We start from the raw sequence: 26,789 nt of genomic DNA on the forward strand, positions 1-26,789 counted from the left end.
TAGACAAAAACAAACAAACAGACACAAAGGCATAAAAAAACCCCAGGCATTACAATGTAATAACTTTCTCAGAAGCCTGTTGCCAGAGCACACTATTCCATGTTCTTTCTATAAGGAAATTAAATTTCTTAGCTCTGGAAGCTTTTTCCACGTCATTGTACATGTGTCTACAATTAATTTTTAACTAAACTGCATTTACACAAAAGCTAATATAAATACTACTTTTAAATATCAGTTTGCTACTTTTCAGTTATACCATAGACTAGAGTTAAAACTCATGCCATCAAACGATGAGCACAAGAGGCAGTCTGCAGTCGTAACAGAAATAAGTCGCACCTGTGACAGCTCATTGTTCCCAGGATAAGTTTTTCCCACATTAAAGTAGAATTCAAACACAAGAGGACACTTGAGAGAGGGATGTGAAATGATATAAAAAATAAATCCTTCATCAATTTACACTTATAGATGAATTTGTGTCTCAATCTTCCAACATTTCTAATCATGTTATCTGACTGTAAGTTCCTCTTTCCTTTCTTCAGAAGAATGGGAAAAAGCATAAAGACATAATGGTAATATTAATGTGATGTGTATTTTACTAATAGAAAAATTTCTTCCTGAAATCATACCATCATTGTAAGAGTGAACTAAGAGGAAGAAATCACTCTGGAAAATGATACCTGCATTTTAAACATCATCTTGGCTTCAAATATTTCACAACCTGTTTAGCAGTGGAGGGGGTCCACCGGGGTTTTAGAGCTTTATCAGGTTGATCAATACACCCTGTACAAAGCATTTCACAAACAACATCCACCCTTTCTTAAAAAGAGAATCATAGAATGGTTTGGGTGGGAAGGGGACCTTGAAGATCATCTAGTTTCAACTCCCCTGCCGTGGGCAGGGACACCTTCAACTAGACCAGGTTGCTCAGAGCCCCCCAAAACAGTGTTAAACATATGAAAAATAAGCTATGGCATTATCAGCCATTGCTAAACAAACTGTATCAGCAGCAACACCTCTTCAGTTAATTGTTGTGAAATTATATTACTTTCAAATATTTACAAGCAGATATTACTATATAGCTGGCATGAAATCAGCTTACCATACTATTATAATCCCCAATATAGATGTAAATATTTTATTTGATTTTGAAATACAAAAGCAGCATTATTTCCTCATTTTTCATTGTCTCCTATGTGTATCTCTCTTTCTCCCCTGTTCTTCTTTTGGCTGCATCATCTTGAATAGGAAAAACCTCTGAATATTTATGCTGCATTTTTTCCTTCAGATGACAGATTTGGAACTAGCTGTAATTATTTATGAATTTATGAACTAACTACAACCTGATTTTTGCAAAATGTACTATATGCATACACTAAATCATATCAGTAATATAAACATCTGGAAATGTGTCCAAGAAGGATTTGAAAAGGGGTAAAAAGGATACTGAGAAAAAATACAGTGACTCACAAAGAACTAACCAGCAAAGGCCCTTCAAAGGTGAGAGACAGCATGCCTTCTGAGAAAATGTTGAGGAAGCTTGGCTTGCATAGTTTAGTGAAAAATAGACTGTGGAATGATCTAGCAGCAACATACCAGATCTTTTTGATGGGCCCTTACAATGATGACAAGAGTCAATTGTCCTTAATAATGGCAAGTGGGGCCCCATAACAAAAGGTTATCAGAAAACTTGCCCTTGAAGAGGCTCAGTCTTGGAAAAAAGTTCTTCACAAGGATACCAGTGCAGAAAAGCTGTAGTATTGCCATTCCTGGGGGTTTTCAGGACTAAGCAACACAAATTTACAGATGACCAGATGTACTGCTGATCATAATCTGCTTTAAGCACAAAGTTAGACTAAATCACATCAACAGGCCTTTTCCAACGCATGTTTGTCTTTTTTTGAGCATACATCCCAATATTAACTTCCCAGCAAACTCTTGATAAATCAAGAACTATCATTCTGATAATCTGTTTTTTGTTCCCAGGAAAACTCAAAATTAATTTCCACAGCAGCTACGAGAAAAGCTTTCAAAGAGAGGGAAGAGGATGAAGACTTAACACAAAGCAGACGACATCAGGGAATTAGGTGTTTGCATATGGTAAGCCTATGTGTGACAGTTCTTTGTGCACCTCCTTGATTCTATGGTCTGGCATACTGTTACGTTTTGGTTTTTGTTATCAAATAAAAATTTTATTCATAGAATACTTTTGAGGTAATTATATACATAGATATTAAGTCTTCAGAAATAAGAGTTCAGTCTGAGCCTGTTTAAAGTTCAGTAATATCCAGAGAAAATAAACACAGCTGTAGACAGACTTCATTATTTGCTGTAAGAGTGAGACAGTGAGGCAATTCCAAACATGAAGATAGAGGCATCACACATTTAGAGAAGGAGGAACCATTCTTTGAGGGAGGAGGTGCTTGTATTTAGGTCACACTTTTAGAAAGCCCTCAAAACACCTTCATCACCCTCTTCCATGGAAGGATTTGAGAGATGAAGAACAGACAGAAAAATGTGGAAGTAAAGAAATGTAAAACACTGAATGAATGGTTTGTGAATGAATGGAGATGGTTGAAAGATACATCATTGGTTGCCTCAAACCCAAAGAGTTTAGGAGGGTGCCCTGCACAAATAGCATTTCTTATTGGCTTTAAAAGAGGAAGATATAAGGTCTGTAGAGAGTCAGGTACACAGCTGCTCAACAATATGTGGTTTGTTTTCAAATCCTCAAAATTAAGATTTAAAGAAAAAAAAGCTCATATATTCTTCTAGAAAGCAAAAGACAAGAGCATCCTTTCCTGTACAAGTAGACTTACAGATACTTTGGTAATAAGCCTGAGCCAAAAAAATGGACAAATTTGAATTTACATATCAATACCCTGACATATTCTCAATATGTAAGTCCATCTTAGGCACATGTATCTGTCCATATACTAAAAGCCAGACACAGATGAAGAATTTAGGTAACAAGAAGAGACCTGTGGCCATGCACCGAAACAAGACACTAATCCAACTGTCCTGGTAAATGCGTCAGGGTCTCTCCCAACACATTCTTCAGCCAGAATAAGTAAGCTTGTTCATTCTTTTCTATGCTGAGACAATCTCCTTCCCAAAACCTTAATTTACTGAAAAACCATATGAAAGAGAAAATTAATATTTAAGAGCTCTCAGAAAGAAGTGCTAGGTAAGTACAAGTAACAGTTCTCTGCACTAAACTGTTTGAAGACTTACATATCATACATAAAGTCTAGTAATATTAATTTTTTTTAATGCAGTATCTGTTTTTCTGAAGTCTTAATAGAGCAAGGATGCATAAACTAAACTAAACAACAGAGCTAAAATAATAAGAAAAGGTTTGCTGATTTAATTTAAGCTTGTATTTCCAGCAACTTCTAGTACTTTTGTGTGCACATTTTTCCCCAAAGAGCAATCACTACCAAAATCCATTCTTTGTCAATTGTCTTAGCATGTTTGCTGTTTGGGTTTTTTTAAAATCCATGTAAAACTGTCACCAAAAAGCTATTTCACAGCTGCAGAAGACATTCTATTCATCTTCTACCCAGTGAGGATGACTAAACACAAAGAAAGCACTTTTTTTCTAATTATTTTCTAATTTTCTAATTATTCAAAAATACCTGGTCTAATTAGTCTATTATATTACTGTTCCCCTCTTTTTTTCTCAGAAACCCCTCTCCTGCATATTCATATTTAGCTATACTTTAGGAATGTATGGCTTACATACTGGTGAAATATTTGCCACCAACCATTCACTTTCAAAATGACATTGTTTTATCTTCAACATGACACTTTTTTCCCTGCAACATACTTGTTCCAAAATAATTTTCTTTTTGCAGCAAATGTTAAAATACGCAAAAAAAGATTTTTAGAGTTATAACTCATTTTTACTGATTTATGAAATAGAGCCACCTAATATAGCATGCAAATAAATTATTTATTTTATACTATTTAGGTTAGAACAAAAATAACGGTACTCCTCAGGGCTTCAATAGTGTTGGTCTAAAAATACATTGTGATGATGCTGTCTCAACTCACACTGAGATATCTACTTATATATCCACTGCATCAACTTGTACCAGTTATATTTCATTTATTCCATAAGTAGAGCTAAATTCACAGAACAAATGAGGTGTGCACAAAAAATATCGCTAGAAAACCAGCACCTCCCTCTATTTGACAATTAAGTGATAACACTTGCAATGATAATCAAGACAAAAGATGCAAATTAAAAAAGTGGCATGAAAGATCAAATCAGGAGAGGGAAAAGGAAAAAGTCAGTAGCAGGATACCTTTTTTTGTTTGTTTTCAGCAGCAGCCAACTGAGCTGACATTCTTTCTTGCATTTTCCTGCAGTGAGCCATAACAGCTTCTAAAATGGACAGAGGGTTCATGCACATTGGCTTCTTTTCTTTATCACCAGCACCTGCCTCAAAGTCTCTCTGAAGAGCCAGAAATGGGTCACTCAGATTAAATCTTCCATATCGCTCCTGGATAAAAACCTCTTTGCGCCGGGCCTAACAAAAAACAAACAAGCAAACAAACAAAACAAAACCAGAGAAATAAAAGTAAATGCATTCTTTGGAGTACATCCACACATAAAAAAGACTTAAACTACAGGGAAAGTTAAATTACTCATTAAAGTTTTTAATGTATTTTCTTGAGCTATTAATTTACAATCTCTAAAAGAAAAATCTATCTCAAAAAATCAGGAAAAAACACATAGTGCAGAGAAACACCATCAGAAAAAAGAATCCTCCAAAAATAGATAAAACATTTATCTGTGATTTGGTTCAAATCCAGTTTTGAAGAATAAGCAAAAAAAAGAGGAAGAATAAGCCAATTCTGAGATACAAACAAGGAGGAATGCTTACCAAATGGGTTAGTAGATCATTTGGAAAGCTTGAAGTTAAAATTGTAACATATGAAAAGCTCACAAAAGATAACACACATTTCAGGGCATGAGATAACAAAGAAGAACATAAGAATTATGTCAGAAAAACTCCCCAAAGACTAACTACAAGTAACATACCTTAGTGAATGCCCAACTTTTCCCTATATATTGTCTACAAAATTGAAATGTTGTGGTAAATGAGAATCTGTCGGTAAATATGTGCCTACATATTCTGATGCTTAAAATAATTCTTGTCTGTTTTTCAGTGTGATAGTATAAATGGAACTTGAAAATATTTATTAAAAAAACCAGGTCTTTGGAATATAACTTCAGAAAAAGCTTACAGGGTTCACTCAGACCTAAAGTCTAGTTTGGCTTACAAAGTCAGATAGCGACTGGTTGAAGAGACAAAAACAAACTGACAGAACCTAGCTATTTTTTATAAAGTGCCTAGCAAATAATCCCAAATTAGTCCAATATTTTAATCCCTTAGTTTTTAACTTATAAAACAAAATAGCTAGCTCCAAAGTTAATATTACAAACCCAGGGAGAAGGGCTGTATTTGTAACTCATGGTTCTGTAAGATGAAGATACAGGACAGTATGCAGCTTAGGAATTCAACCCTCTTGTAAAGGACACCATCAAAGCCAAAAATCTAACTATAAACAGATTATTTTGCTAATCAGCCAAACAGGATGACAAACCAAAGCAGGTTAAGAATTTAAATGGAGATGGAAGCACAGTCCATATATAAATTATCAACAATGTAAAAGCCACTTACTTTATACAAAGTGAGATATCAAAGTAAAGGAAAAAACAGATGTAGCAGCTCAGTTGTAAATAAAAAAAGACCACCAGAGCCCCCATCCTTAAATCCAGAGACCAACAAAAAAAGAGATGCCAAGAAGATTAACCTATCTTAGAGGCAAAGGCAATCACTCGTGCCCTTAAGGAAACACAGATTGTCAATCAGTGAAATAATGTGTATTTTCCAGTTTTTTCTATGACCAGCTGTCCTCTTGGCACATACTGTATGCATGCAATGTGAATATACTGTTAAATGTTCTCTAACATGCACAGTGATTAACAGAGCAAGACAAAAAGACTCAGTGTGGATCTGCCAAAATAGTGACAGGACTAGGGGTTTGGATTCATTAACTACGGAAAAGATGAAACTATATAGTAGGGTTGAGCTCCATCTGAATGAAAATCAAAACAAGAATTAAAGTGGCTATAGGAAGAGACTGTAGAAAAACCAGTAAATGGTTTGGGATGACAGACTGGCTGAAGCCATAACTGCATAACCTTAAGTACAGGGTAAAACAGACTGGCAACTTTTAAACCATAGACAGCAAAATCATCTAAAAATGCTTCCAACTCAAAAGGGAGCTAAATGTAAAATATTAAAAGAAATGTTTCCATGTTTCTATACAAGGACTAAATATACAAAACACAATGATGGAATGAAGATGTACGTTTTAAAAAGAAGGTACCAGAATAAAAGACAAAGCAGAAGCTTGATAGAAAGGAAACGATGAGTAATTCCCTAAAACTTGACACAAAGTGGCAGAAAGACAAGGTAGGCTTGAAGCTTTTTACATGATTCCTCCAGCCTCTAAATAATACTTCTGTCCCTTTTCAATTCACTAAAGTACCTCAGTTGGGAGAAATAGAAATGCTAGAATGAGAAATTTTTTCTCTCTTATATCGTCTTTCAGCACTGAATTTCAAGTCATAAGAGTTAGTAGCAATACCAAGATAACTGCTTTTATGGCAGTCATTATCTGGGGAATGTACAGTCTAATATCATACATATCCTTTAAAATAGTCTCTGCATAATTTGGTGGCTGGGTTAAAGCAACATTAGCAGTGTTTCATATATTAACTTCAACTGCACAGCAGTATATACAGAAAGTAACATTAAAATGTTGATTTAGGAATAATTAATTGAATTAATTTTCAAACAGAACATTTTCAGAAACAGACAGAATATCCACCCGCTATAGGAGGTCAGGAGGACTGCTGCATTGTGAAAGGTGCTATATGAATTTATAAACCATCAGATTTAGTTTTCTGCACATACCTGCTTGCACAGCAATGAGCCTTTTAATGGAAGGACTGAGACTGGAAGTATTTAAAAGCATGAAAATATGTCCACAGGAAGTGATACTTTTTGCAGTGTACACTACATCAGTGGTACACAAAATTATGACTCAAGACTTGAGCTAAATCCTCCAACAGGTAACTGCTAATGAAAAGTGACTGTAAGCACAAGGAAATCAAGATAAAGTATTGAAACCCAAAGATAAAACCCCTTTAAATAGTTAATTAATGAAATTCACTACTGCAATAGAACAAAAGCTTAAACTTACTTACTAAAGCTTTTTAATTCAGTCCAATAAGAACATCACATTTATATAGAACTTTTAAATCCTTATGCAAGATACAAAAGATTAAAATAAAACTACTACTACTTAAAAAAACTAAACTCCAAAGTTTCTTTATGGCTGTCTGTTATATTATGTTAGATCAAAGATGAACTACAAAAAACAATAGAGTTGATCTGAAAAACATCTTCAGAGAGGAGTGAAAGATGATCAAAACATATATCTTTCTCTTCAAGAAAGAGCTAAATAGAAATAGGACATTTCAGTGAGAAATAGGGGCAATCAGGGAGAAAGATGCTTGAGGTCTGTACACTGGCAGGACGAGTAGCAATTGTCCCATGATCTAATGAGAGAAATTTGAGTTGGACACAAATTCTTCTCACTGAGAGCAGATAAGCACTGGAACTCATTGCCCAGGGAAAACATATAACCTCTACCACTGGAAGATTTCCTAAACCAGATCGGATAAGGCCATTTGCAACTCGATCCACATTTGATCTTAGTCCTGCTTTAAGCAGAAGACTGGACTGAATGATCTCTTGAGGTGCCTTCCAATCTAATTACTTCATGATTAGTGATTTCTTCAAGGACTATTATTTTTTTAGCTTGTAGGTGCTGGTTATCTTCTCAGTTAACAAATGACAAAAATAAGCTCTCAGAGGAAGGAAAAACAACCAAATACTTATTGGTAGAACATGTCTTATGTCTTGCTTTGAATCATGAAAATACTTTTGATGACTTGGAAACTTTTAGTCTGTGATATTTTCAAAAATAAAAAATTAGTACTTAACAATCCCTAGGGATTACACAGCTGTACGACACAAGGGAAAGGTTTATTCTCAAATTTTCTAAGTCTGCAGCCAACAAAAATCTGAAGGATCAGGCTGTAAAATAAACTGCTTCTTTTATGACTCTCTCAGGAAGCCTGCCTCCTACCACATGGAGCAAGACACCTCATTCATCCCTACACCAACTTTTTTCAAGCTACCTCAAGTTATCTGCAAGCTCCTTCACAGAAACCTCCATGTCTTAAGCTGACCTTTTGCAGGCTCTGACCCCATTTATCTGCTGGCAGATGAAGATTAGCAGCAGCGTGTGCAGGGAGAAGAACAAAAGGAGTAGAGATATCTGGATGATAGCCTGTGGGAAAAGCTGGAAATCCTATATAAGAACTGCCTGTAATCATTTGTTTCTTGCATTCCACTTCAGAAGAAAACAAAAACCTGTTTTCAGTAACCAAACTGAAAATTATGAAGTCTAATTAGATTCTTTGCCCCTGTTACCGAAGCGAGAATGTAAGGGGGCAGGGAGGCCTTCAAATAGTATCCATCTTACTGTGGACTTACAGCTAAAAGCATAAAAAAGCTAGGAAAAAGAAATACTATTATTATTATTATTATACAACTAATAAATAAAAAATAAGCCAAATAATGAAAACAAAACAAATTAAGTGCATAAGTTATATCATTATTTTTATTTACTTAATAATTTATGCTGATATTAGTTGCACACATTTACTGAAATAAGTTTTCATAATCAGATGACATAACCAGTAACAGAATATATATAACCAGCAGTGTTTTTAAAATCAATACTGCATTTTCCCCCCAGTGTATCTCAGAGTTTCCTCTTCATTTATCTGCCAAGTTCAGCAAGTCTTCCATGGAGCAACCGATGATAAACATCAAAAATAGCACTGCATGTCCTACACTGCTATGGAACAATGGAACTGAATTAAAGCTGCCCTAGAACCCTTAAACAAAATTTCCTTCCTTTCAAGAGCATTTGTTCCTCTGACTGATTTCCTTTTCCACATATATGAAAATTGTTTCAACAGATGTTGACAGGTTCATATTAATATTTTCTCTTGACATATGAATTAGGGAGTGGTTTTCTGAAACTAACCAGAACAGAAGATGAGGCAGTAAAAATGTATTTTATATGTGATGTTAAAGACGAGGGTGAGCCCTTCATTCTAAATAAAACTGAAAGGGTAATAGTTATTTCTTTTTTTTTTAAGAGGAAGATGGCTGAAAGAGAATAGGCTTATAAATCTTCAGTGGCATTATATAGTTTCTTGAAATGACTTGTTGGAGCTCCTCAATTAAGCAAAAAACATTTGAAAATTACAGGCCAATATTTTGTCAGGAAGTATCACTGTTTGATACTCTGATTATCTAACCGCCCAGACATTTATTTCTGAAAATAATACAGATTTTCATACTCATAATGAGCCTCAACTCATAGAAGAGACTTGAGCTCTCTGGTTACTTTAAATAACCATTTGTCATCTTGACTTTTTTCCAGGTTCAAATTTATAGTTCAAATTCATGCAAATCGATTCATAATTCGTTGCATGAAAATCCGTCAGCCATTCTTCAGAAGAACTGAAGGAAATCTGATTTCATCTCTAATCAAAAAGAGCACTTTAGCCTCCATGCTTAGCAGTTAAAAAGCTTCTTCAGCTCAGTAACAAAACATACCAAAAGCATAGCAGTAAAACTTTTACTAAATCAATGTGTTTCTTTTTAATTTAGAGCATTTAGATTTTCATATTTTCACGCTATCAAAATCTGAGTTAAAATACCATCCCACATTACTGCATTGAAATTGAATTATTAACAGGCTTTAATTATTTTAATGGAAAAATACACAAAGTATGCATTTACCGTGCCATCATCAGACACAGTAAACACGGGTGCTCAAAGAGAAAGGGCTGTTAACTAATTCCATATACTTCTATGATAAGGTCAACCACTTAGTGTATGAAGGGAAGGTGATGGACGTAGTTTTTCTGGATTTTAGTAAGGCTTTTGATACTGTTCCTCACAGCATCCTTCTGGACAAGTTCTCCAGCTGTGGGATGAGTGGGATCACAGTGTGCTGGGTGAAGAACTGGCTGAAGGGTTGTAGTGAATGGGGCTACATCTGGCTGGTGTCCAGTCACCAGTGGTATTACTCAGGGCTCAATCCTACGGCTGGCTCTGTTCCATATATTCATCAATTATCTGTATGCAGGAGACAAATGGACCATTACAAAGTTTGCTGATGATACCAAAGTGGGAAATGCTGTTGACTGTCTTGAGGACAACAGGCCTTGCAGAGGGACCTAGACAGACTGGAACACTGGGCCATGATTAATAGTAATTTAACAAGTCCAAAAGCCAGATTCTGCACCTGGGATGGAGTAACACCAGGCACAAGCATAAACTGGGGCAGGAGGGTCTGGAGAGCAGCCCTGCAGAGAAGGATCTTCGCGTGCTGGCTGACAGCAGGATCAACATAAATCAGAAGCATGTGCCTGGGCAGCCAAAGAGGACAAATTCCATCTTGGGGCTCATCAAACACAGCATCACCAGCTGGGCAAAATCCTGCTCTATTTAGCATAGGAGCAGCCTCACCTGGAGTGCTGTGTGCAGTTCTGGGCCCCATGTCTTAGGAAGGATGTGAAGGTCCTTGAATGTGACCAGAGGAGGACAACAAAGCTGGTGAAAGGACTGGAGGGAATGTCCTGTGAGGAGTGGCGAGGGACTTTGGGTTTATCAAGTTTGGAGAAAAGGAGGCTAAAGGGTGACCTCGTTGCTCTGTACAGCTTCCAGAGGAGGGGGAGGGGAGAGGGAGGGGCTGATCTCTTCTCCTTGGGATCCAGTGAGAGGACGTGTGGGAATGGTTCAAAGCTGTGCAGGGAAAGTTTAGACTGGACATTAGGAAGCACTTCTTTACCAAGAGCATGGTCAAACACTGGAACAGGCTTCCTAGAGAGGTGGTTGATGCCCCAAGCTTGTCAGCATTTAAGAGGCATTTGGACAATGCCCTTGAAAACATGTTTTAACTTTTGTTCAGCCATGAAGTGATCAGGAGTTGGACTAGATGATCATTGTTGGTCCCTTTCAACTCAACTAGTCTAATCTATTTACAATATAGATTTATTTGAGGTAGATTAAGGGGATTCCATGTTTTCAAATTATTTTCAGTATTCAACTGAAGGTAAATTGTGAGAGCAATATATATTACCTTCAAGAAGAATTTTATTCTTGCTACAACCTCTAGTGAAGAAGCTGAATGAACAAATACATGTAATTAATAATTTTGATTGCTAGAATGGAACATTTTAAAGTACACACAATATTCACTCACATTGTACATTTTGGATTTTATGCTGTTTATTGAAACTTCAAAGCAATTTTCCAGCTAGAATTCCCTTTGCAAACACCAAGAGAGTTACTAGTTTAAAAACTTTCATATAGCAGTCTATAGTTTCACAATATGTAGGTAAAATTTTACTTTGCTATTTCAGAGAGAATTCTCTATAATCACTGTTGCTCTATTTTATCAAATTTTCCATTTATTCATAAAAATAGAATGCTGGCTTTAATAAGAGACTTAGTGCTAAGTATTTTTACTACACTGCCAGAGCTTCTAAGATGTCTCTGCCTGGGAGAGCAGCAGGTGGAAAGATCAGTCCACCAGTCACAACAGCATCAAAACAGGGCAGGAGGGAGAAAAGCATGAGAACACATACACCCAAGCATAATGAAAGTAATTGCTGCTGTATGAATATTTTCACAGGTGTTGAAAAGGACCCCAATCAAATCTCTTGTCTTATTCATAATTATTTTTTACAAATTACTATCATAATTTTTGGAAGAATCAAGAATAAACCTTATACATTTTTTCTTTAGCAACAGTAACATGAAGAGACACACAAACCAAGCTGTATTCAGCTGCACTTTAGTGTTGCTTCAGCAAAATTAACTGTACCATTTACTAGCTTAAAGGAAATATCCTATACTTAGTTCCCTTAACTAAAAAATGGAAAATTTCAGCTAACATAATAATACAGATAGGATGACCCAGTTACATTTCTCACTGTCAGCAATGTGAGTAATGATGGCAAACAGATAGAATATTTTAAATAAGTCACTCTAACAACAAAGGCACATCTGTATAATTCACAAAGATCACAGAAATGGAGAAACAGTTACATCAATATGATGTTGGAAATTTTTATTATTATTTTTACAAATATTGTGTGTATCTGTCTCTACTCACTTTATGTTGGATTATGCAGAAAGATCAAACGAGGGTAGGAGGAATCAAGTGGGAAAGGCAAAGTAATTATCCAAATAAGAAATCAGCAGAATACTTCTAGCTAAATTAATAGTTACATGCCTGCCAACAATAAAGATATTCTGATCTTATGTGAAAAACAAAAAGAGACTATGATCAGTTTAAGAGTCGCTGCTGGAATGAAGAGTGAAAAGGATATTAGCAGTGCAAGGCCATAATGTTTTCATGGTAGAAAACAAGCCTCATAGTTTCATGCTTGTAGTCTCCAATTTTAGTACAGCCTGGAATAAGGATATTTACCTCAGTAGTAATCTTAAGCTTAGTTAAAAAAAACACAGATACAGGACTGATTTAATATGGTTTACCAAAAGTTTTGCTTTGTTCAGTGCTTAATGTCCCCTTTTGGCAAATAGCAAATAACTACCATAAGAAGTGATATAACACAACTGAAAACCAATTTTGTCAGCTATTTCTATAAGAGGCCTTTATATGCATCAAAATATCAGGATCATTCAGATCATCCAAGTTAATCAGTCCAGGGACTGCTGCTCCTACAGTCCCAACATCTTTTGGAAAAGGTGAGACTTGGTTCCATTATAACGAAGTGTATGCTTACACAACTATTACTACAAAACCCACTGAATATAAGAAAAGCAAATACAATGCAATACAAACTAACACAAAGACAGTATATAAACCAGGATCAAATAGGAGCAAATCAAAATTTGAACATTAAAGTTGTATCAAACAACACTTTTTCAATTAGGTTCAAAGAGCATACTACATTACTTTAAAACTTGAAAAAAACCACAGATAAGGAAACAACTCCAAACTAAGTACTTCCAAACTAATCATTTAATCTACTAAACTGTCTGAGGTTTATCCCTATTTCATTCTTTCCTTGCAATCAATATTAAATAGCTTGCAATAGTGAAATACTACTTTTTCAAAGACATGTTCAGAAAAGTACAGTAAACCATTATTAAGAAAGTAAAAGCTCTAATCATAACCAGACTCATTGAACAGGTAAAGACAAACTATATTTAGGAGCAGAGAAAATGCCTGTGCAACCACCATTAAATCAATAAACCAAAAGTAGTAATCAGATGAGAAAGGATACAATCTGCAGATCATTAACTCCAAAATATTTATTAAAAATTATTTTTAGGTGAAGAAATTGCAATATGCAAAAACGACAACGCAAACAAGGCATTATCTGACTTCTATTTCATGCTTCACTTCTGCCACCATGGCCAACAACTGCCACCATACTATCTACAACAATAACCTTCTGTTACACAGAGTGTAACATCTACTGCTCCTCCTTCTACATGGTTATCATTTTTCAAAGACACCTGCTACAAAACAGGCTGCCCTACCGGCTGCCAGAAACCTCTAAAGCCACCTTGTGTGCACTTATATCCACTTTGGATGGGATTCATACATAGAGGAGAAGCTCAGATTTGCATTTTAAATTCACAATTTAGCATAATAACTGCAAGTAAGGGTCTTCATAATTTATAGGTGCTGTAGCTCCCTTTGACAGATTACACTTAATATCCATGTAATTTTTCTACCTATCAGTCAATTTGAGAACAACTAAACTATAAAGATTTATTTCATTTTTCCTGATAGCTCCTAGAGCTCTCCCCTTCTAATCCAAAAATTCATTCTAGGAGTACTAAGTCTTAAAGTCTTGCTGACTCTATGCAGTAGTTCAGGATAAAAACTTTATTCATACACAACTGACAATTATTGTGTTGATAATAATTCTATTCTGATATCTAACTTAAAAATTACAGGCACAACCAAGTATCACACCATGACAAGATGCAGAAGACAACAAATAACATTAAAAGGATATGGAAGCTCTAACTGATAAATCAAATTTTTTTAGCTAACATCTCAACCTACAGTAGACAGAAGTCTGTCTTGACCAAGTAAAGGAAACCAGTTTGCTAGACAAAACTTAGTGGAAAGTAGATAGGTCAAAGTAGAGAAGTGCAGTTTGCAAATATCTACAGCTCTCCTTCCAATAATTTGCAAATATCTACAGCTCTCCTTCCAAAATTATTTTTTTTTTCCAGGAAAAAAAAAATTTCATTATTGAAAATCCAGAGCTGTGCATGAAAGGCCCCACATTTTTGCACTGAAATTCTAGTATCATTCTCTCTTAGCCCCCAAAAATCTAACTTAGTTACACAGTATACTGTTATAATACACTATGATATGCTCAGGGTGTCTTTTTAAATATTGCTTGATCTTCACATATGCTTACAGAATTGCAAAAGTGGTGTAGAAATATGCACACTTGATAGTTACCATCAAAATAGTTCATGTTTTCAATGAAATTAAAATAAAACTATACTGTTCAGTGTTTAATCATTGTCAGCCAAAATTGAAAGATGAGTTCACCAGGACTTGAAAGCAAATTCCTTTGGGGAGAAAGAGACTCCAGAAGAGCATTTTGCAATGACCTAACTGGCAGTTTCACAAGCCAGGTCTTGAATTCAAGAATTATCATAATGGTAGAAAACACTGGGGAATTTCTGGTTTTAGAAAGTGAACAGAGGGATATCAAGTTTAAGGGGTTTTTTAAATCTATACCAAATCAACTCATATTTCATACTATATTTACACAAAAAAACCTGGAAAAGGGAATTTCTAGGTACACAGTGACTGTGTCCATATCAGCAGGTAGTGCAGCACAACAGCAACAAGTTTGCAGAGCCACATAATTGGCCCTGGGAATGTGCCTATGGTCCTGCCTTTTGGAAGAAGGTCTTACTTAGGACTAACTCTGCTCTCAGTTCAGCTTACAGAGTCTGAGGCAAATCTGTGAGGCAAATCAAAGTTAGGTGAGAACAATGGACTGAGTTTCTTCTAAAGCACGCTTTTGGTTGGAATGCTAAGTTCATTCACACACACTTGTTATACAGATATGTAAAAAACAGCTTTTATCATAATAAACTCTAGCATCTTATAAGCTACCCATATCACTATAATTTTCTAATAGAATGTTCATACAAAGAAACATTTTATCTGTTGTTTCAAAATGCAATACTTTACAAAATCAACATTCAATTTGATTATATATATTTTTTCTAAAATTAGAGCATGGTTTATAAGTTATATTGGATGATACCATTATAGCCTTGCTAATGGAATGTCTTTTCACTGCAACTAGTCATTTAGAAAATTTCTGAAACAACCTGATCATTCCAAAACAAATGATCCTCCTAAAAAGTATTAAACCCCTTTTTTGGAAGACTTGTGTTAAACTACTAAATTTCTCAGGCAATTGCATACTGATATCTCAATAGTTCTAAAATGATTAACAGGAGAGTTGGAACCTGAAAACTGGCATTTAACACACTATGCATTATCTACTTCAAAGAAACACTGTGCAAATCTAAACAGACTACTACACAGTAATCACCATACTCTCTTAAAAGCTGTTTATCCTTAATTTTAAATCTTGCATTTTTATACTGCAAGCTTTTTAAATAAAGCTAATATAATGGGTTATTAAACTTAAATGTGTCTATGAGGTATTGTTACAGGATGCATTAATTCCCGTCTTTTGACCTATTTCATTACTTTAATATTTGTAGCTTCATTACAAAATTCAACCATTGCTCCTCAAGAACTCAGATGCCTTGCTAGGGTAATTATTATTTTATATGGATTTTCTACTCGGACATAATATAGAAACTATGATTCATTTCCAGCTCTATTGATTAACCTGCAGGCCTGTTAAAATGCTTAGATTCAGGGAGATAAAATTCAGACAGAACTAACTTCCACGGCAGAGATCTTTCTCTTCTTATCTTTTTATAAATTTATATAGTCTAACTTAAATTCTCTGAGCAGTTAAACAGACCAAGTCTGATTTTCCCTAACTCTGTATCTGCAGTTGCTACACAATGCTCAATAAAAGCACAAATATCTGCCTTTCCTTCAACTAAGGCCTTAATAACATTATAAATTTTCTTACTCAGCTGCCTGATTTTACGATACTACCTACTTCTGAAATGCTTGGCATTTTGTCAGATTTTGCAAAAACTGGGTAAAAGATTAAACAGGTGTTGGTAGAAACACATACATAGAAGATAAGCTTTCATGCCTTAGGAAGTTACAGTAGAAATTAAATACAGTAGGACTTTACAACATTGAAGAAACACCTACAACCAAGTTCACCTTGCCATTCACATATTGTCTCTCTGACTTGGCCATGACATACACACAACCTGTTGATTTGGATCTCTCTTAAGCTCAGAGAAAGATATTGCTCCGCAGTAATGTCGTTGATATTGTAGTTAATTTTAATTAAACAAAAATATATCCATCGTTGGTACTGGCAGTTGTTTTAGACATTTTTTTATTTCATTAGTGATTTTCCCATCAATCAAAAAAGTTGTTCTAAATCCATGCAATGTGGTATATTAAAGAATCTAATATGGTAAGAATTTGCTTTTTTTTGTTTACGTTAATTAATGTATACCATAGAAGCAAGTATACATTTTCAATTTACCATTCAACACCTAATGAAATCTACATAGGCAAATAAAATTATTTTTACAATAAACAGAAATCCAAACTGAATGGGGCTTTAAAATTTTAGATGAAAAATAACCTACTCATGATTTAACTTTATGAGAGAATTACCACTAAAAGCAGCATTTAGTATTTAGTTAGTTAGTTTGACAGCTAACACTAGCACATCATTTCTTCACATGCTCCTCTAGAGCAAGCAGCTACAACCACCACTTTTCAGCTGGATAAAAAATAACAAAAAATGAATGCTGTATTTGAGATCACAGTTGTGGGAGGCCAGACCTGTGCTTTGATTATGTGGCCACATTACTACCACATTAGGAATACATTATCTCCTTATTACAGGCAGACAGTTTATTTGGATAATTGAGACAGATGAAGGCAGCAGCTACAGTTAAGTCTCCCTCCTTTTTTAACTATATGCACTCCCAATAGCAATTAATCAGCAAGTTATTTCTCATCAATGAAATAACTTCAATGATTTAAATGTTAATCCGAATCTAATTTTAATTGCAGTGCAACCATGGTCATGAAGTTACTAAAATACAGAAATAACAGCTTCAAAAAAAGAAGTAGAGTGCTAATGAGAAAGATTTACACAAAGATTTACACGAAGATCACCTCCTTTGAGGTGAATCCTGATGCCATTCTCCACAGTAAATTAACTGTTCACTTGGAGAATGAAGCTGGAAATTTGACCCTAAGCATGACAAAGGTCTGCTTTTCCAAGGCTGTTGGTTCTCACAGGGCTGAACTTGTCTAGCAACTTAAATTGGTCTGGTTGGTAATTACTGTAACTTCTCCTAGTGCTGAAGCAGGAATCAGTTGAGAATATTATAAATGAACATCAATGTCTTGTGAAAACATGAAAGTAAACAGATGTCATCTGCATATTTCTTACAAATGCAGTTTGATTTTGAAGTTTTGATTTTGTTTCAAAAGTGGTCTTCAAGGTATCAAAACCTTACATAAAATACCATGGAAACTGCAGTACATTATGAAAAAAGACACAATAAAAAGAGTTAATTGTTATATATGACACTGGGTTTGATTCTTTCTAATTTATCCTGTGGCACAAATTCCAGTGCCCTAATAAAGATCAACACTATAAACTTTACTAACTAAACTTATCTTCCCTCCCCACTCCCACCCTGCCTCCAGGATGACTATGATTTCTCCTATAATGTCAAACTGCTGGCCTTTCTAACTTTTAATTTTTTATTTTTTTATTTACACAGAATAGGCAGAATGGACACTCTGCACTCTGAGCAATACCCAGTGGATAGACTTGAAATTTCCTAGTTCTATCTTTTCAAAGTCAAGTAACAAACTCTGAAGCATTTCTTCTTTACTCTCACTGGACTGCACCCTTTTGAAACTAAGCTTTAAATAGGCAGGAAAAAGTTATGCAACATCTTAAAAGTGCTAAATGAGAAGTTAGTAGGCATTTTCTCTGATGTAGACTGTGATGATATGACGTGTATACCAAGAAAAAAAACCCCTTTGGCACTGTAAGAACCATGTCCCTGTAAGACTCAGCCTGAAAAAAAATCCTACCAATGGATATTGAAGGTAGGCGTGGGGTTTTTTTACATAACTGGCTTTCTAGACAGAGAAAAAAAGATCTGCCTCAGATCTTTGGTAGAGCACATGATACAGATTCACAAAATTAGTGATGTGGTAAACAAGAGAGATCAGTGTAAGCATTTATACAGTGGAAAAGAACAGACTAATACAGACTAAGTGCAAATTAAGAGTAGTACCATGTGAGTCAGTCTTCAATTATATTCACTATTATCAGCTCTTTTGTGATCAGTCAAGGCTGATTACCTTTTGTGCCAAAACTTTTCAGGAGAGGTATTTACAATAGATATATAAGTACTATTTATTGCACAATTTTTACAAATGCTCCGTGAAACCCTGCAAAATTAGTACAGATAAGGGCACACACATTTAGGAATGATGTAGTTAAGCTTACATCATTATTGAGAAAAATCTGAAATGACACCACCACAAGAATGAACAGAGGATGAACTGCTTTTAAGAGAAGATTAAAAGATCCAGTTCTGTAGTCTTGCAAAACAACCAAGACCATATAAAAACTGCTTAATAAATGTATATGCCAGTGACTTTAAGCTGACAGGAGGATCACCTAAGAGGAAAAGAAAACATATACATTCTCTAGTATAGGGTTGGAAATTTTCAGGCTGTGACCTGTCATAGAAATTAGGCTTTGAAACAGCCCTGAACTACTAGTAGGATTACAAAAACCCCACAACAAACCAACTCCTGCAAAAATACTCACAAACTTTTTCTAACTTTGAAACAGACCTTCATCTCTTTTTGAAACAACAACTTAAGTCTTTTCTCTTATATGAAAACCATTTGTTTCTTGCTTCAAGGATATGCAAACTATGTATGCCAATGTATTGAAGCAAATCAAAGTACCAAATTTGACACAATTTCAATGGAATTCTCTTGTTACACACTTTTATAAAAGTGTATAACTGTATTTGGCTATCTAGTTGCTTACTTTGTGTGCTACTTGGAGACTCTAACTTGCTAATACTGCAGACTTGTGCCTTCCCAAATAAGAAGCCAGAAGATCCGAAAGTATTATACTACAACATATCAGTCAACAGTTCTTCAGCAGGTATAACTTCCAAGTTCCCCAGTACTAGTGCGGGCAGCCAGGCAAGCCTTCAGGAAGATTTGAGTTACACATGAACTTTGTTTAGAGGAACTGAAAATTGACATACAGGAAAAGAAAAAAAAACAAAACAACAAACCAACCAAACAAAATCCAGCCAAACAAAAAACCCTAAACCCCCAATTTTCAGCACCTATATACCTCATGTGAAATTGACCTACTTTTTATATTAATCTATATTAATCATCAAAACCCACTGCATGCATACTACCCATTTCAGCAGGTGCATGTGAATCTCATACAGACTTTTTCATTCCTGGGACTGTGCAAGTTTAATGTTTACTATCATGAAATGTTTACTGCATTTTTCTTTTTTCCCCTTTTTTTTCTCCTCCCTTTTGCTCAGTTTCAACACATACATTCTTTGGTATGTAGTGCAGCAGCTTGTATACTAGAGAAAATTGCCTGAATATAATCTCTGCATTCCTTCAAAGTTAGAAGAGTCAAAAAAAAAAAAAGATTCTGGATGTGGTGTGTACACTGTTTCCACTTCCACAAAACCTTAACTGGCAGGCAGGGAAAATAAAAAATCCTAGGCCAGGCAAATGAGCTGTGAAATTGTAAAACAGCTAGATGAAAAGGCAGTGCATTTTAACATATGCATACAACTGAAGGCCAAACACCAAATAACTTCAAAGTACAGTAATCCCCCAGAAGAATATTGCTTCCAGTGTCTATTGTTACTACAAAATGAAAATTGTATTTTATAAGAGAGGTTTATACCCGTAAAGTCTTCACTTATTAATGCAAGTACATCAATGACAGCTAGTTTAAAGCTCTATTTGCAACAAGAGATCTGAATCCATCACAAAACAACTTAAAACTGAATAAAAATGCATTTACAACTGTTACTGCGACATTACAACTGAAAAATGTTCCCACACTGCTTAATAATCATTACACATATTAATAAAAGCTAGTATTAGATATATGTTATTACACTGAGGTTTTACTTTACAATATCTTAAAGGGCACAATTTCCCTCTGTCCTGTGAAGTTATAAATGTTTTCAAACCATGTAAGACTCTTTTTCTCCCTAAACCTATAGTTTGTTTGGCAGGTCTGTTAAATTTTATTCTGCTACAGATTGACTTTAAAATCAATACAGTCATTAAAAAAATCATATTTTGATTAAAAGGCAGTTTTGTTTGTACATTTCCAGTCAACTTTCTAAGCTGCCTTTCAGACTGTAACCTTCTGAAGAAGAAAACTAACCTTTACAGGCACCTAACACAGTAAAAATCCTACCAAATCTTGCAAGCGCAGTTAAGAGTATATATCTCATATTTCACCTTTTATTAAAAAACAGAGGCAAACAAAAAAAAAAACCACAAAACCTTTTCCCTAAGTGGATGTGACTATCTGATTTTGTCCTTCCTTCCATCTCACAGAAAATGAAAGCACTGAATAGAGCAATACAAGCAAATACAGACCATTAGAACAAATTATGAATGGACTGAATTTTCCTTTGAAGATATTCCTTCCTTTCACAAATAAAGAGTCTAGAATATAAAAGATTTTAAAGAGGAAGTAATCTTGCAGTTTTTTCACTTATTTCTTTGAATTTTTTTGACATTTTATAGAAAATTACATAGAATTACTGAATGGCAACAATTAAACAAGAACATATTTTGTGATTACTGAGATTTACTCAAACTAAAACTTGAAAATCACAATTTACTCTTCCACTAATAATATTCTGTGTACAATACAAGGGAAGTGGCAAAAGAGAATTTAAAATAAAGCCAAAAACCAAATGACGACAACCCAGTAACTTACCCGCAAGGCTTCAATCACAAGGTCTCGTGCTTCTAGTTCTCCTTCCATTATACTCAAAAGCATTCGCAATTCTGCCTTGCTCAGGTTATCCACATCAAACTCTCTTGTCTGTAAGAAATAAAACACTGATAAGCACATTGACTACAACAGTTACTGCAGATTTGAAACCCAGATACACGAGCATCCATCTATAGATGTCAAAAGTTGAGGTGTCTTTATGTGTACTACATAAAGTCAAAATTAATAGCAAATAGTCCGATTCTTTTTATTTGAAGGGAAGAAATTAAAGCTCTCCTGTATGATATTGTTTCAAACTGCACTGTTGCAAGGAATAGATCCTGCAAAGTTTTGTGAATGGTAAGGGTGACATGGTAAAGCAGCTAACTTTGTGACTGACAATTCCTGTATGCAGCTTCACAGAGGCTGAAACAATTCAGCAGACCTGAAATAGCATATCAGGGAGAAAGGCAAGAGAAAAGGAAAGGACCTTAACCACAGCATGCCTAATCCACCTGTGCAAACAGCTACCAAGTCATCACCATATACTGGCCTGATTATGAATTTCTGAAGCACAATTTGTGAAAAGACAAGAAATCTTATGTGTAGGCTTTATTTGCAGTCCTATTTCTGTGGATGAAGGGAACAGTTCAGGTTTAAGAGGCACTGACAAATGACGGTTCATAGCAACAATATCTTCTGACTCCACAGTTACCAAACCAGTGTAAGTCTGACTGCCACCCTGAGCAAAACAAGAGAATGAGTTTATACTGATAAGATCATTGAGCACGTGCATAAACACCTCACAAAATGCCACAGTTCTGTAACAATGTCGATAGTAATGGTAAAGGGAATCCACTGGACACCAATGTATTTGAATTTTCAAAAAGTTTTGGACAAAGCTCTATATCTAATATTATACAGAAACTCCTATCCAACTGTATTGGAATAAAGACATTTCAAGGACAGCAAGTAAACATTATAGGTAACAGCCACTTTTCAATATGGAAACAGGTAAGCAGGGGGCACCTCAGGGACCAGCTTGATTCAACTTCTTTGTCAATAACCTGGAAAAAGGACAGAGAAGTGGCAGGGACAGATACTTCATGTGGGAGCTGGCACATAATTCTTCACTTACATATGAACAGCCTCATTTTGCCACTATATAAACTCCTGGTAAACCCACATCTCAAGTACTGCATAAAGTCTTCATCTAAAAGCATAGAGTTGGCTAACTAAAAGAATGCAGAGAGAAGGAATAAGTACTATATTAGGAAAGACTACAAGGCTGGAAGTCTTGATTTTGGAAATGGGATGAGGGGAATGTTATAATATTCAAAAAAACACAAAGGTAGATAAGTTTAATACAAATCTGTTGTTCATCAATATCCACAATGCTAACACAAGTAGACACTTAATGAATTTAGAAGGGAATTACTTGCAGGGACGTAAAACAATTTTTATTCCATGTACTAGATTCAGCTGCCTAGATTGATTTTCAATATGCTATTCTCTGCAAGGGAAACATTAGAATCTTTGCTATGACGTAGATGGGTCTCCTAGAAAAGCCCTGTGATGCAAACACTCAGCTATCTTCAGTATGAAGTAATCTGTTGCCAAATTAGGTGAACAGTGTATCTGGATATACTATTTTCCTTGAGGGACGTAAAAGCTAAGCATTCAGCTACTCAGGAGTTTAAGTACAGCACAAAAAATAAGTACATTTCTAATTTCTCAAGGCAAGAGGATAGCACAACAGTTATTCTTCCCTCAGGTTAGACAACCATAGATCAAAAATACCCAAAAGCTATAACTGTGTTAGATTTACTGGGTTCCATTTTTACTTTGTAGTTAAAACACACAGAGGTGCACAAATGGCTAGTGAGAACTGTATGCCAGAACTTCAGCTATTTACATTCAATGTACATTTGATTAAGCTTCTCCATTTAGGTGAACAACATGGATCAACAAGAGGAGCAATAATTTCACAGAATCACTGAATGGGTAAGGTTGAAAAGGACCACAGTGGATCACCTGGTCCAACCTCCCTGCTCAAGCAGGGTCATCCTAGAGCATATCGCACCAGGTTGTGTCCAGACGGTTCTTGAATATCTCCAGTGAGGGAGATTCCACACCTGGACTGGGCAACCTCTTCCAGTGCTCAGTCACCCACACAGTAAAGAAGTCCTTCCTCATATTCAGGTGGAACCTCCTGTCCATCAGTTTCTGCCCATTGCCTTGTATCCCATTGCTTGGCACCACTGAGAAAAGCCTGGCTCCATCCTCTTGCCACCCTCCCTTCAGATACTTATATACATTGATGAGGTTCCCTCTCGGTTGTCTCCTTTCCAGGCTGAACAGGCTCAGCTCCCTCAGCTTGTCCTCATAAGAGATGCTCCAGTGCCCCTTATTCCTATTAAGCAAAGCTGTTTTGAGGACAGGGCCATCCATTCTAACCAAAATTTTTAGACTGAACGATAGTTATCCTCTATTTTTTGCTACCTGGGTCCGCTATTTCTCTAATCCAAAATATACCTCTTAGGTTCCATGCCAATGGATCAAGAAAAACAACTGGTTTCTCTGAAGGCTTTCTTCCAATATATGCTGCAGCAGTTTCTCACAGTGCTTCTCACAATTCTATACAGTGCTCACTGATCTAAGGACATATACAAAATGAAAAGTTACTACACTTACACAGTTCCTCATGTAATCTAGTGTCAATTCACTAGATTTTACTTTATAGGCTGCAGCAGATTTCCCTCTCAACATTTCTAATTATTAAATTTAATTCAGTCAGATAGTAGGACCCACTCTCCCTCGTCTATGAACCACTTCATGAAATCTAATAGCTCAAGGATAGGAACTGATTTATTCATACAACTTCCTTTATAATAGAGGAAAAAATCTTCATTTTTCAGATGGTAAACTGATGCAGAGATAGTTTTTTCCAAACATATAAAGCAAGTAGTATAAAATATAATATTCAGTAACAATCTTTTAAGTCCCCATTCAATGATTTAATCACTACCTTTCCTTTCTTAAATATACTTGTCTGTCCTGACAACAAAAAGTCACCCACGGTTTCTGATAGACAGGGACAAAGTTAAGAGAGGCATCCACAAAAGTACAGTACAAGAAACATGATCCTAGTCTTTCGCCCAAATCAGTAACTCCAGCCTGTTAGGAGGTATAACACAGGACAGCTCTTTGTCAAAAGACTGTACATCACAGGTGAAACTCCTAATTTCTGCAGTCTTCCCTAAGACATAAATGAAAACATTTTTCCGTTCTTAACAAACCAGAGATGTTCCTCAACATATGTGATGCAGTGATGAGATTTTTAACTACACATTTGATCAAACAATTACATAAAATTTTGTTCAAGTACACACGAACATATGAAAAGACAGCAAAAACTAGAAACTAAGAGTGCCCTCTGGTAATTTATGGTTAGATATAAATAAACACACAGAAATGTTTATAGAAAAACATACCAACAAGATACATAACTTAGGTTTTATATTTTTAATTTTAAAAACTTGAAATAAGAACTAGCAAAACCACTGTCTATATGAACAGTTCTAGCATATCTGACTAAAAACCTGCTTACCCGAGCATCTTGGCTCCAAAAGCAGACAATAATGGATGCCTTGAAATCAGCACTAGAACAAGACAAGCCCATAATGATACTTCCCAGAAATACTCTCCTAACCTCAAGCAATATGCAGCTAATTCACCTTCTGAGCCAGAAATTGTCATTTTGCATGTAGCAGCCCTCAGCAGACATATCTGTTGTGAGTTTGCCCCCTTGCTTTTTGAATCTCTATGTAATCCACAACATTCCACAGCACAACTACACATTATATGTAGAACCACCACCTTTGCTGTCAGTCTGCCAGCAGCTACTTTTGTTTGATGCCCTCTGATCTTTAAGCACAAGAAACGCAACCTATTATTACCCACACTCTCCATGCTACACACTCCACCAGACAAGTCTTCACATACATATGAAGAACAAACAAAATTTCCTGAAACTGTCCACAATCAACCAGAAAAGACCCATAAACAGAAAGGGTACTTTTTAGAATGAAGACAAACACCATCATTTTTCAGGTCTTGTTTATGAATAATTTTATTCCCACTGAAGTTTTTTTCCCATAACTGCATTTGACAAATTCTGAAATTGGAATGACATCTTAGTACTTTAAGGACGTCTTAGACTTGTTCACTATGGATAAGCAAACTTGAATCCACTCACACGGGGTAGGAGTGTGCATGGCAGTCACTGAAGACGCTACCACACCTTCTTCCCATGCACATCTCTGAATCAACACTTACAGAGCAGCAATGTAGCCTTTCCTAACTAGACTAAAATATATTGTTTAAAAAAACCCTAACATATTCTCAAGCATAGTTGTAAAAATGTCTTTAAGACATTTGAGTAGATAAAGCATATGATGAAATGAAACTATCCTCGCTCTTAAACACTCTGTGCCATCTTCTGGGAATCAAGATGTCAGTCATGGTGGGCTTGTCCAAAGTTCTTATTCAGAGGGAGCACTGCTTGGCCAAATCATAGAGAAAACTGCTGGTCAGATCTAGAAAAGTAATCTTCCTAACATCTTCCAGTGGAGCAATAAATCTTAGATCTCTAGAAAATAAAGACTGCGTTAGTAGCTGAAGGCTTATGTGTCACCTAGGGTTTAGCTACAACCTCTGGTAGAATGCCAAGCTGTAACAATTTAACCAACAGCTTAACAACTATGTAACCAAGCCAGGCATTGTATTGGTTTTGTAACAGGGATATTTGAACATGTTGTCCCAGGGAGACATTTGGTAAGAACAACCAAAACACAAGATAATTTTTTCTCTATCTCTTTCATACTTTAAAATGTCTGGTTGATTTGATTTATAAGAATAAAGTACCCTAAAAAGACTACTTCATTCCTCTATGTCTCTAAAACTTCACGTTATTTTTCAGTTTTGCAATGGGTGTATGTTGCCTGGCAGCAAGTGCACCGACAATAGAGCAAACTGCTTATTAGCCAAAACTCATTCAACTACCTATGTTTGCACCACAAAAACAGTACAGGCAAAATGATACTAGCATTGCTAAGACTAAAAGAAGCTCTGCCATGAACCAAAAAGAAGAAAAAAGCATCAAGAGAAGGACTACTCAGGACAGCAGTGATCAAACTGGACACACGCTCTACCACCTCAATCGCCTTTGGAAAAGATGGAAAGAGGATGGAATTGGAAGGTCACCATGAGGCACGGGAACAGAATGGACTCCTTCCCACAAGCATACAAACTTAGAAGTAGAAACAGTAAAAGTATTTATGGTTAAATTCATCACAGCGCTCTCGCTAAAAAAAAAATA

General features: G+C 35.6%; 1 protein-coding gene across 1 annotated transcript in view; it reads right to left on the reverse strand.

Annotated features, from left to right (window-relative positions):
* CTTNBP2 (cortactin binding protein 2) overlaps positions 1 to 26,789 on the reverse strand; it is an 80,946-nt gene that overhangs the window by 47,151 nt on the left and 7,006 nt on the right. Inside the window, exons 2-3 of the mRNA XM_064656053.1 lie at positions 21,413 to 21,520; positions 4,308 to 4,532 (exon numbers count right to left, since the gene is read on the reverse strand). Coding sequence (XP_064512123.1) covers positions 4,308 to 4,532; positions 21,413 to 21,520 — 333 coding nt within the window. The remainder of the gene's footprint in view (positions 1 to 4,307; positions 4,533 to 21,412; positions 21,521 to 26,789) is intronic.

The sequence above is a fragment of the Pseudopipra pipra genome, chromosome 5 (genome assembly GCF_036250125.1).
Source record: "Pseudopipra pipra isolate bDixPip1 chromosome 5, bDixPip1.hap1, whole genome shotgun sequence".
Taxonomy (NCBI): domain Eukaryota; kingdom Metazoa; phylum Chordata; class Aves; order Passeriformes; family Pipridae; genus Pseudopipra; species Pseudopipra pipra.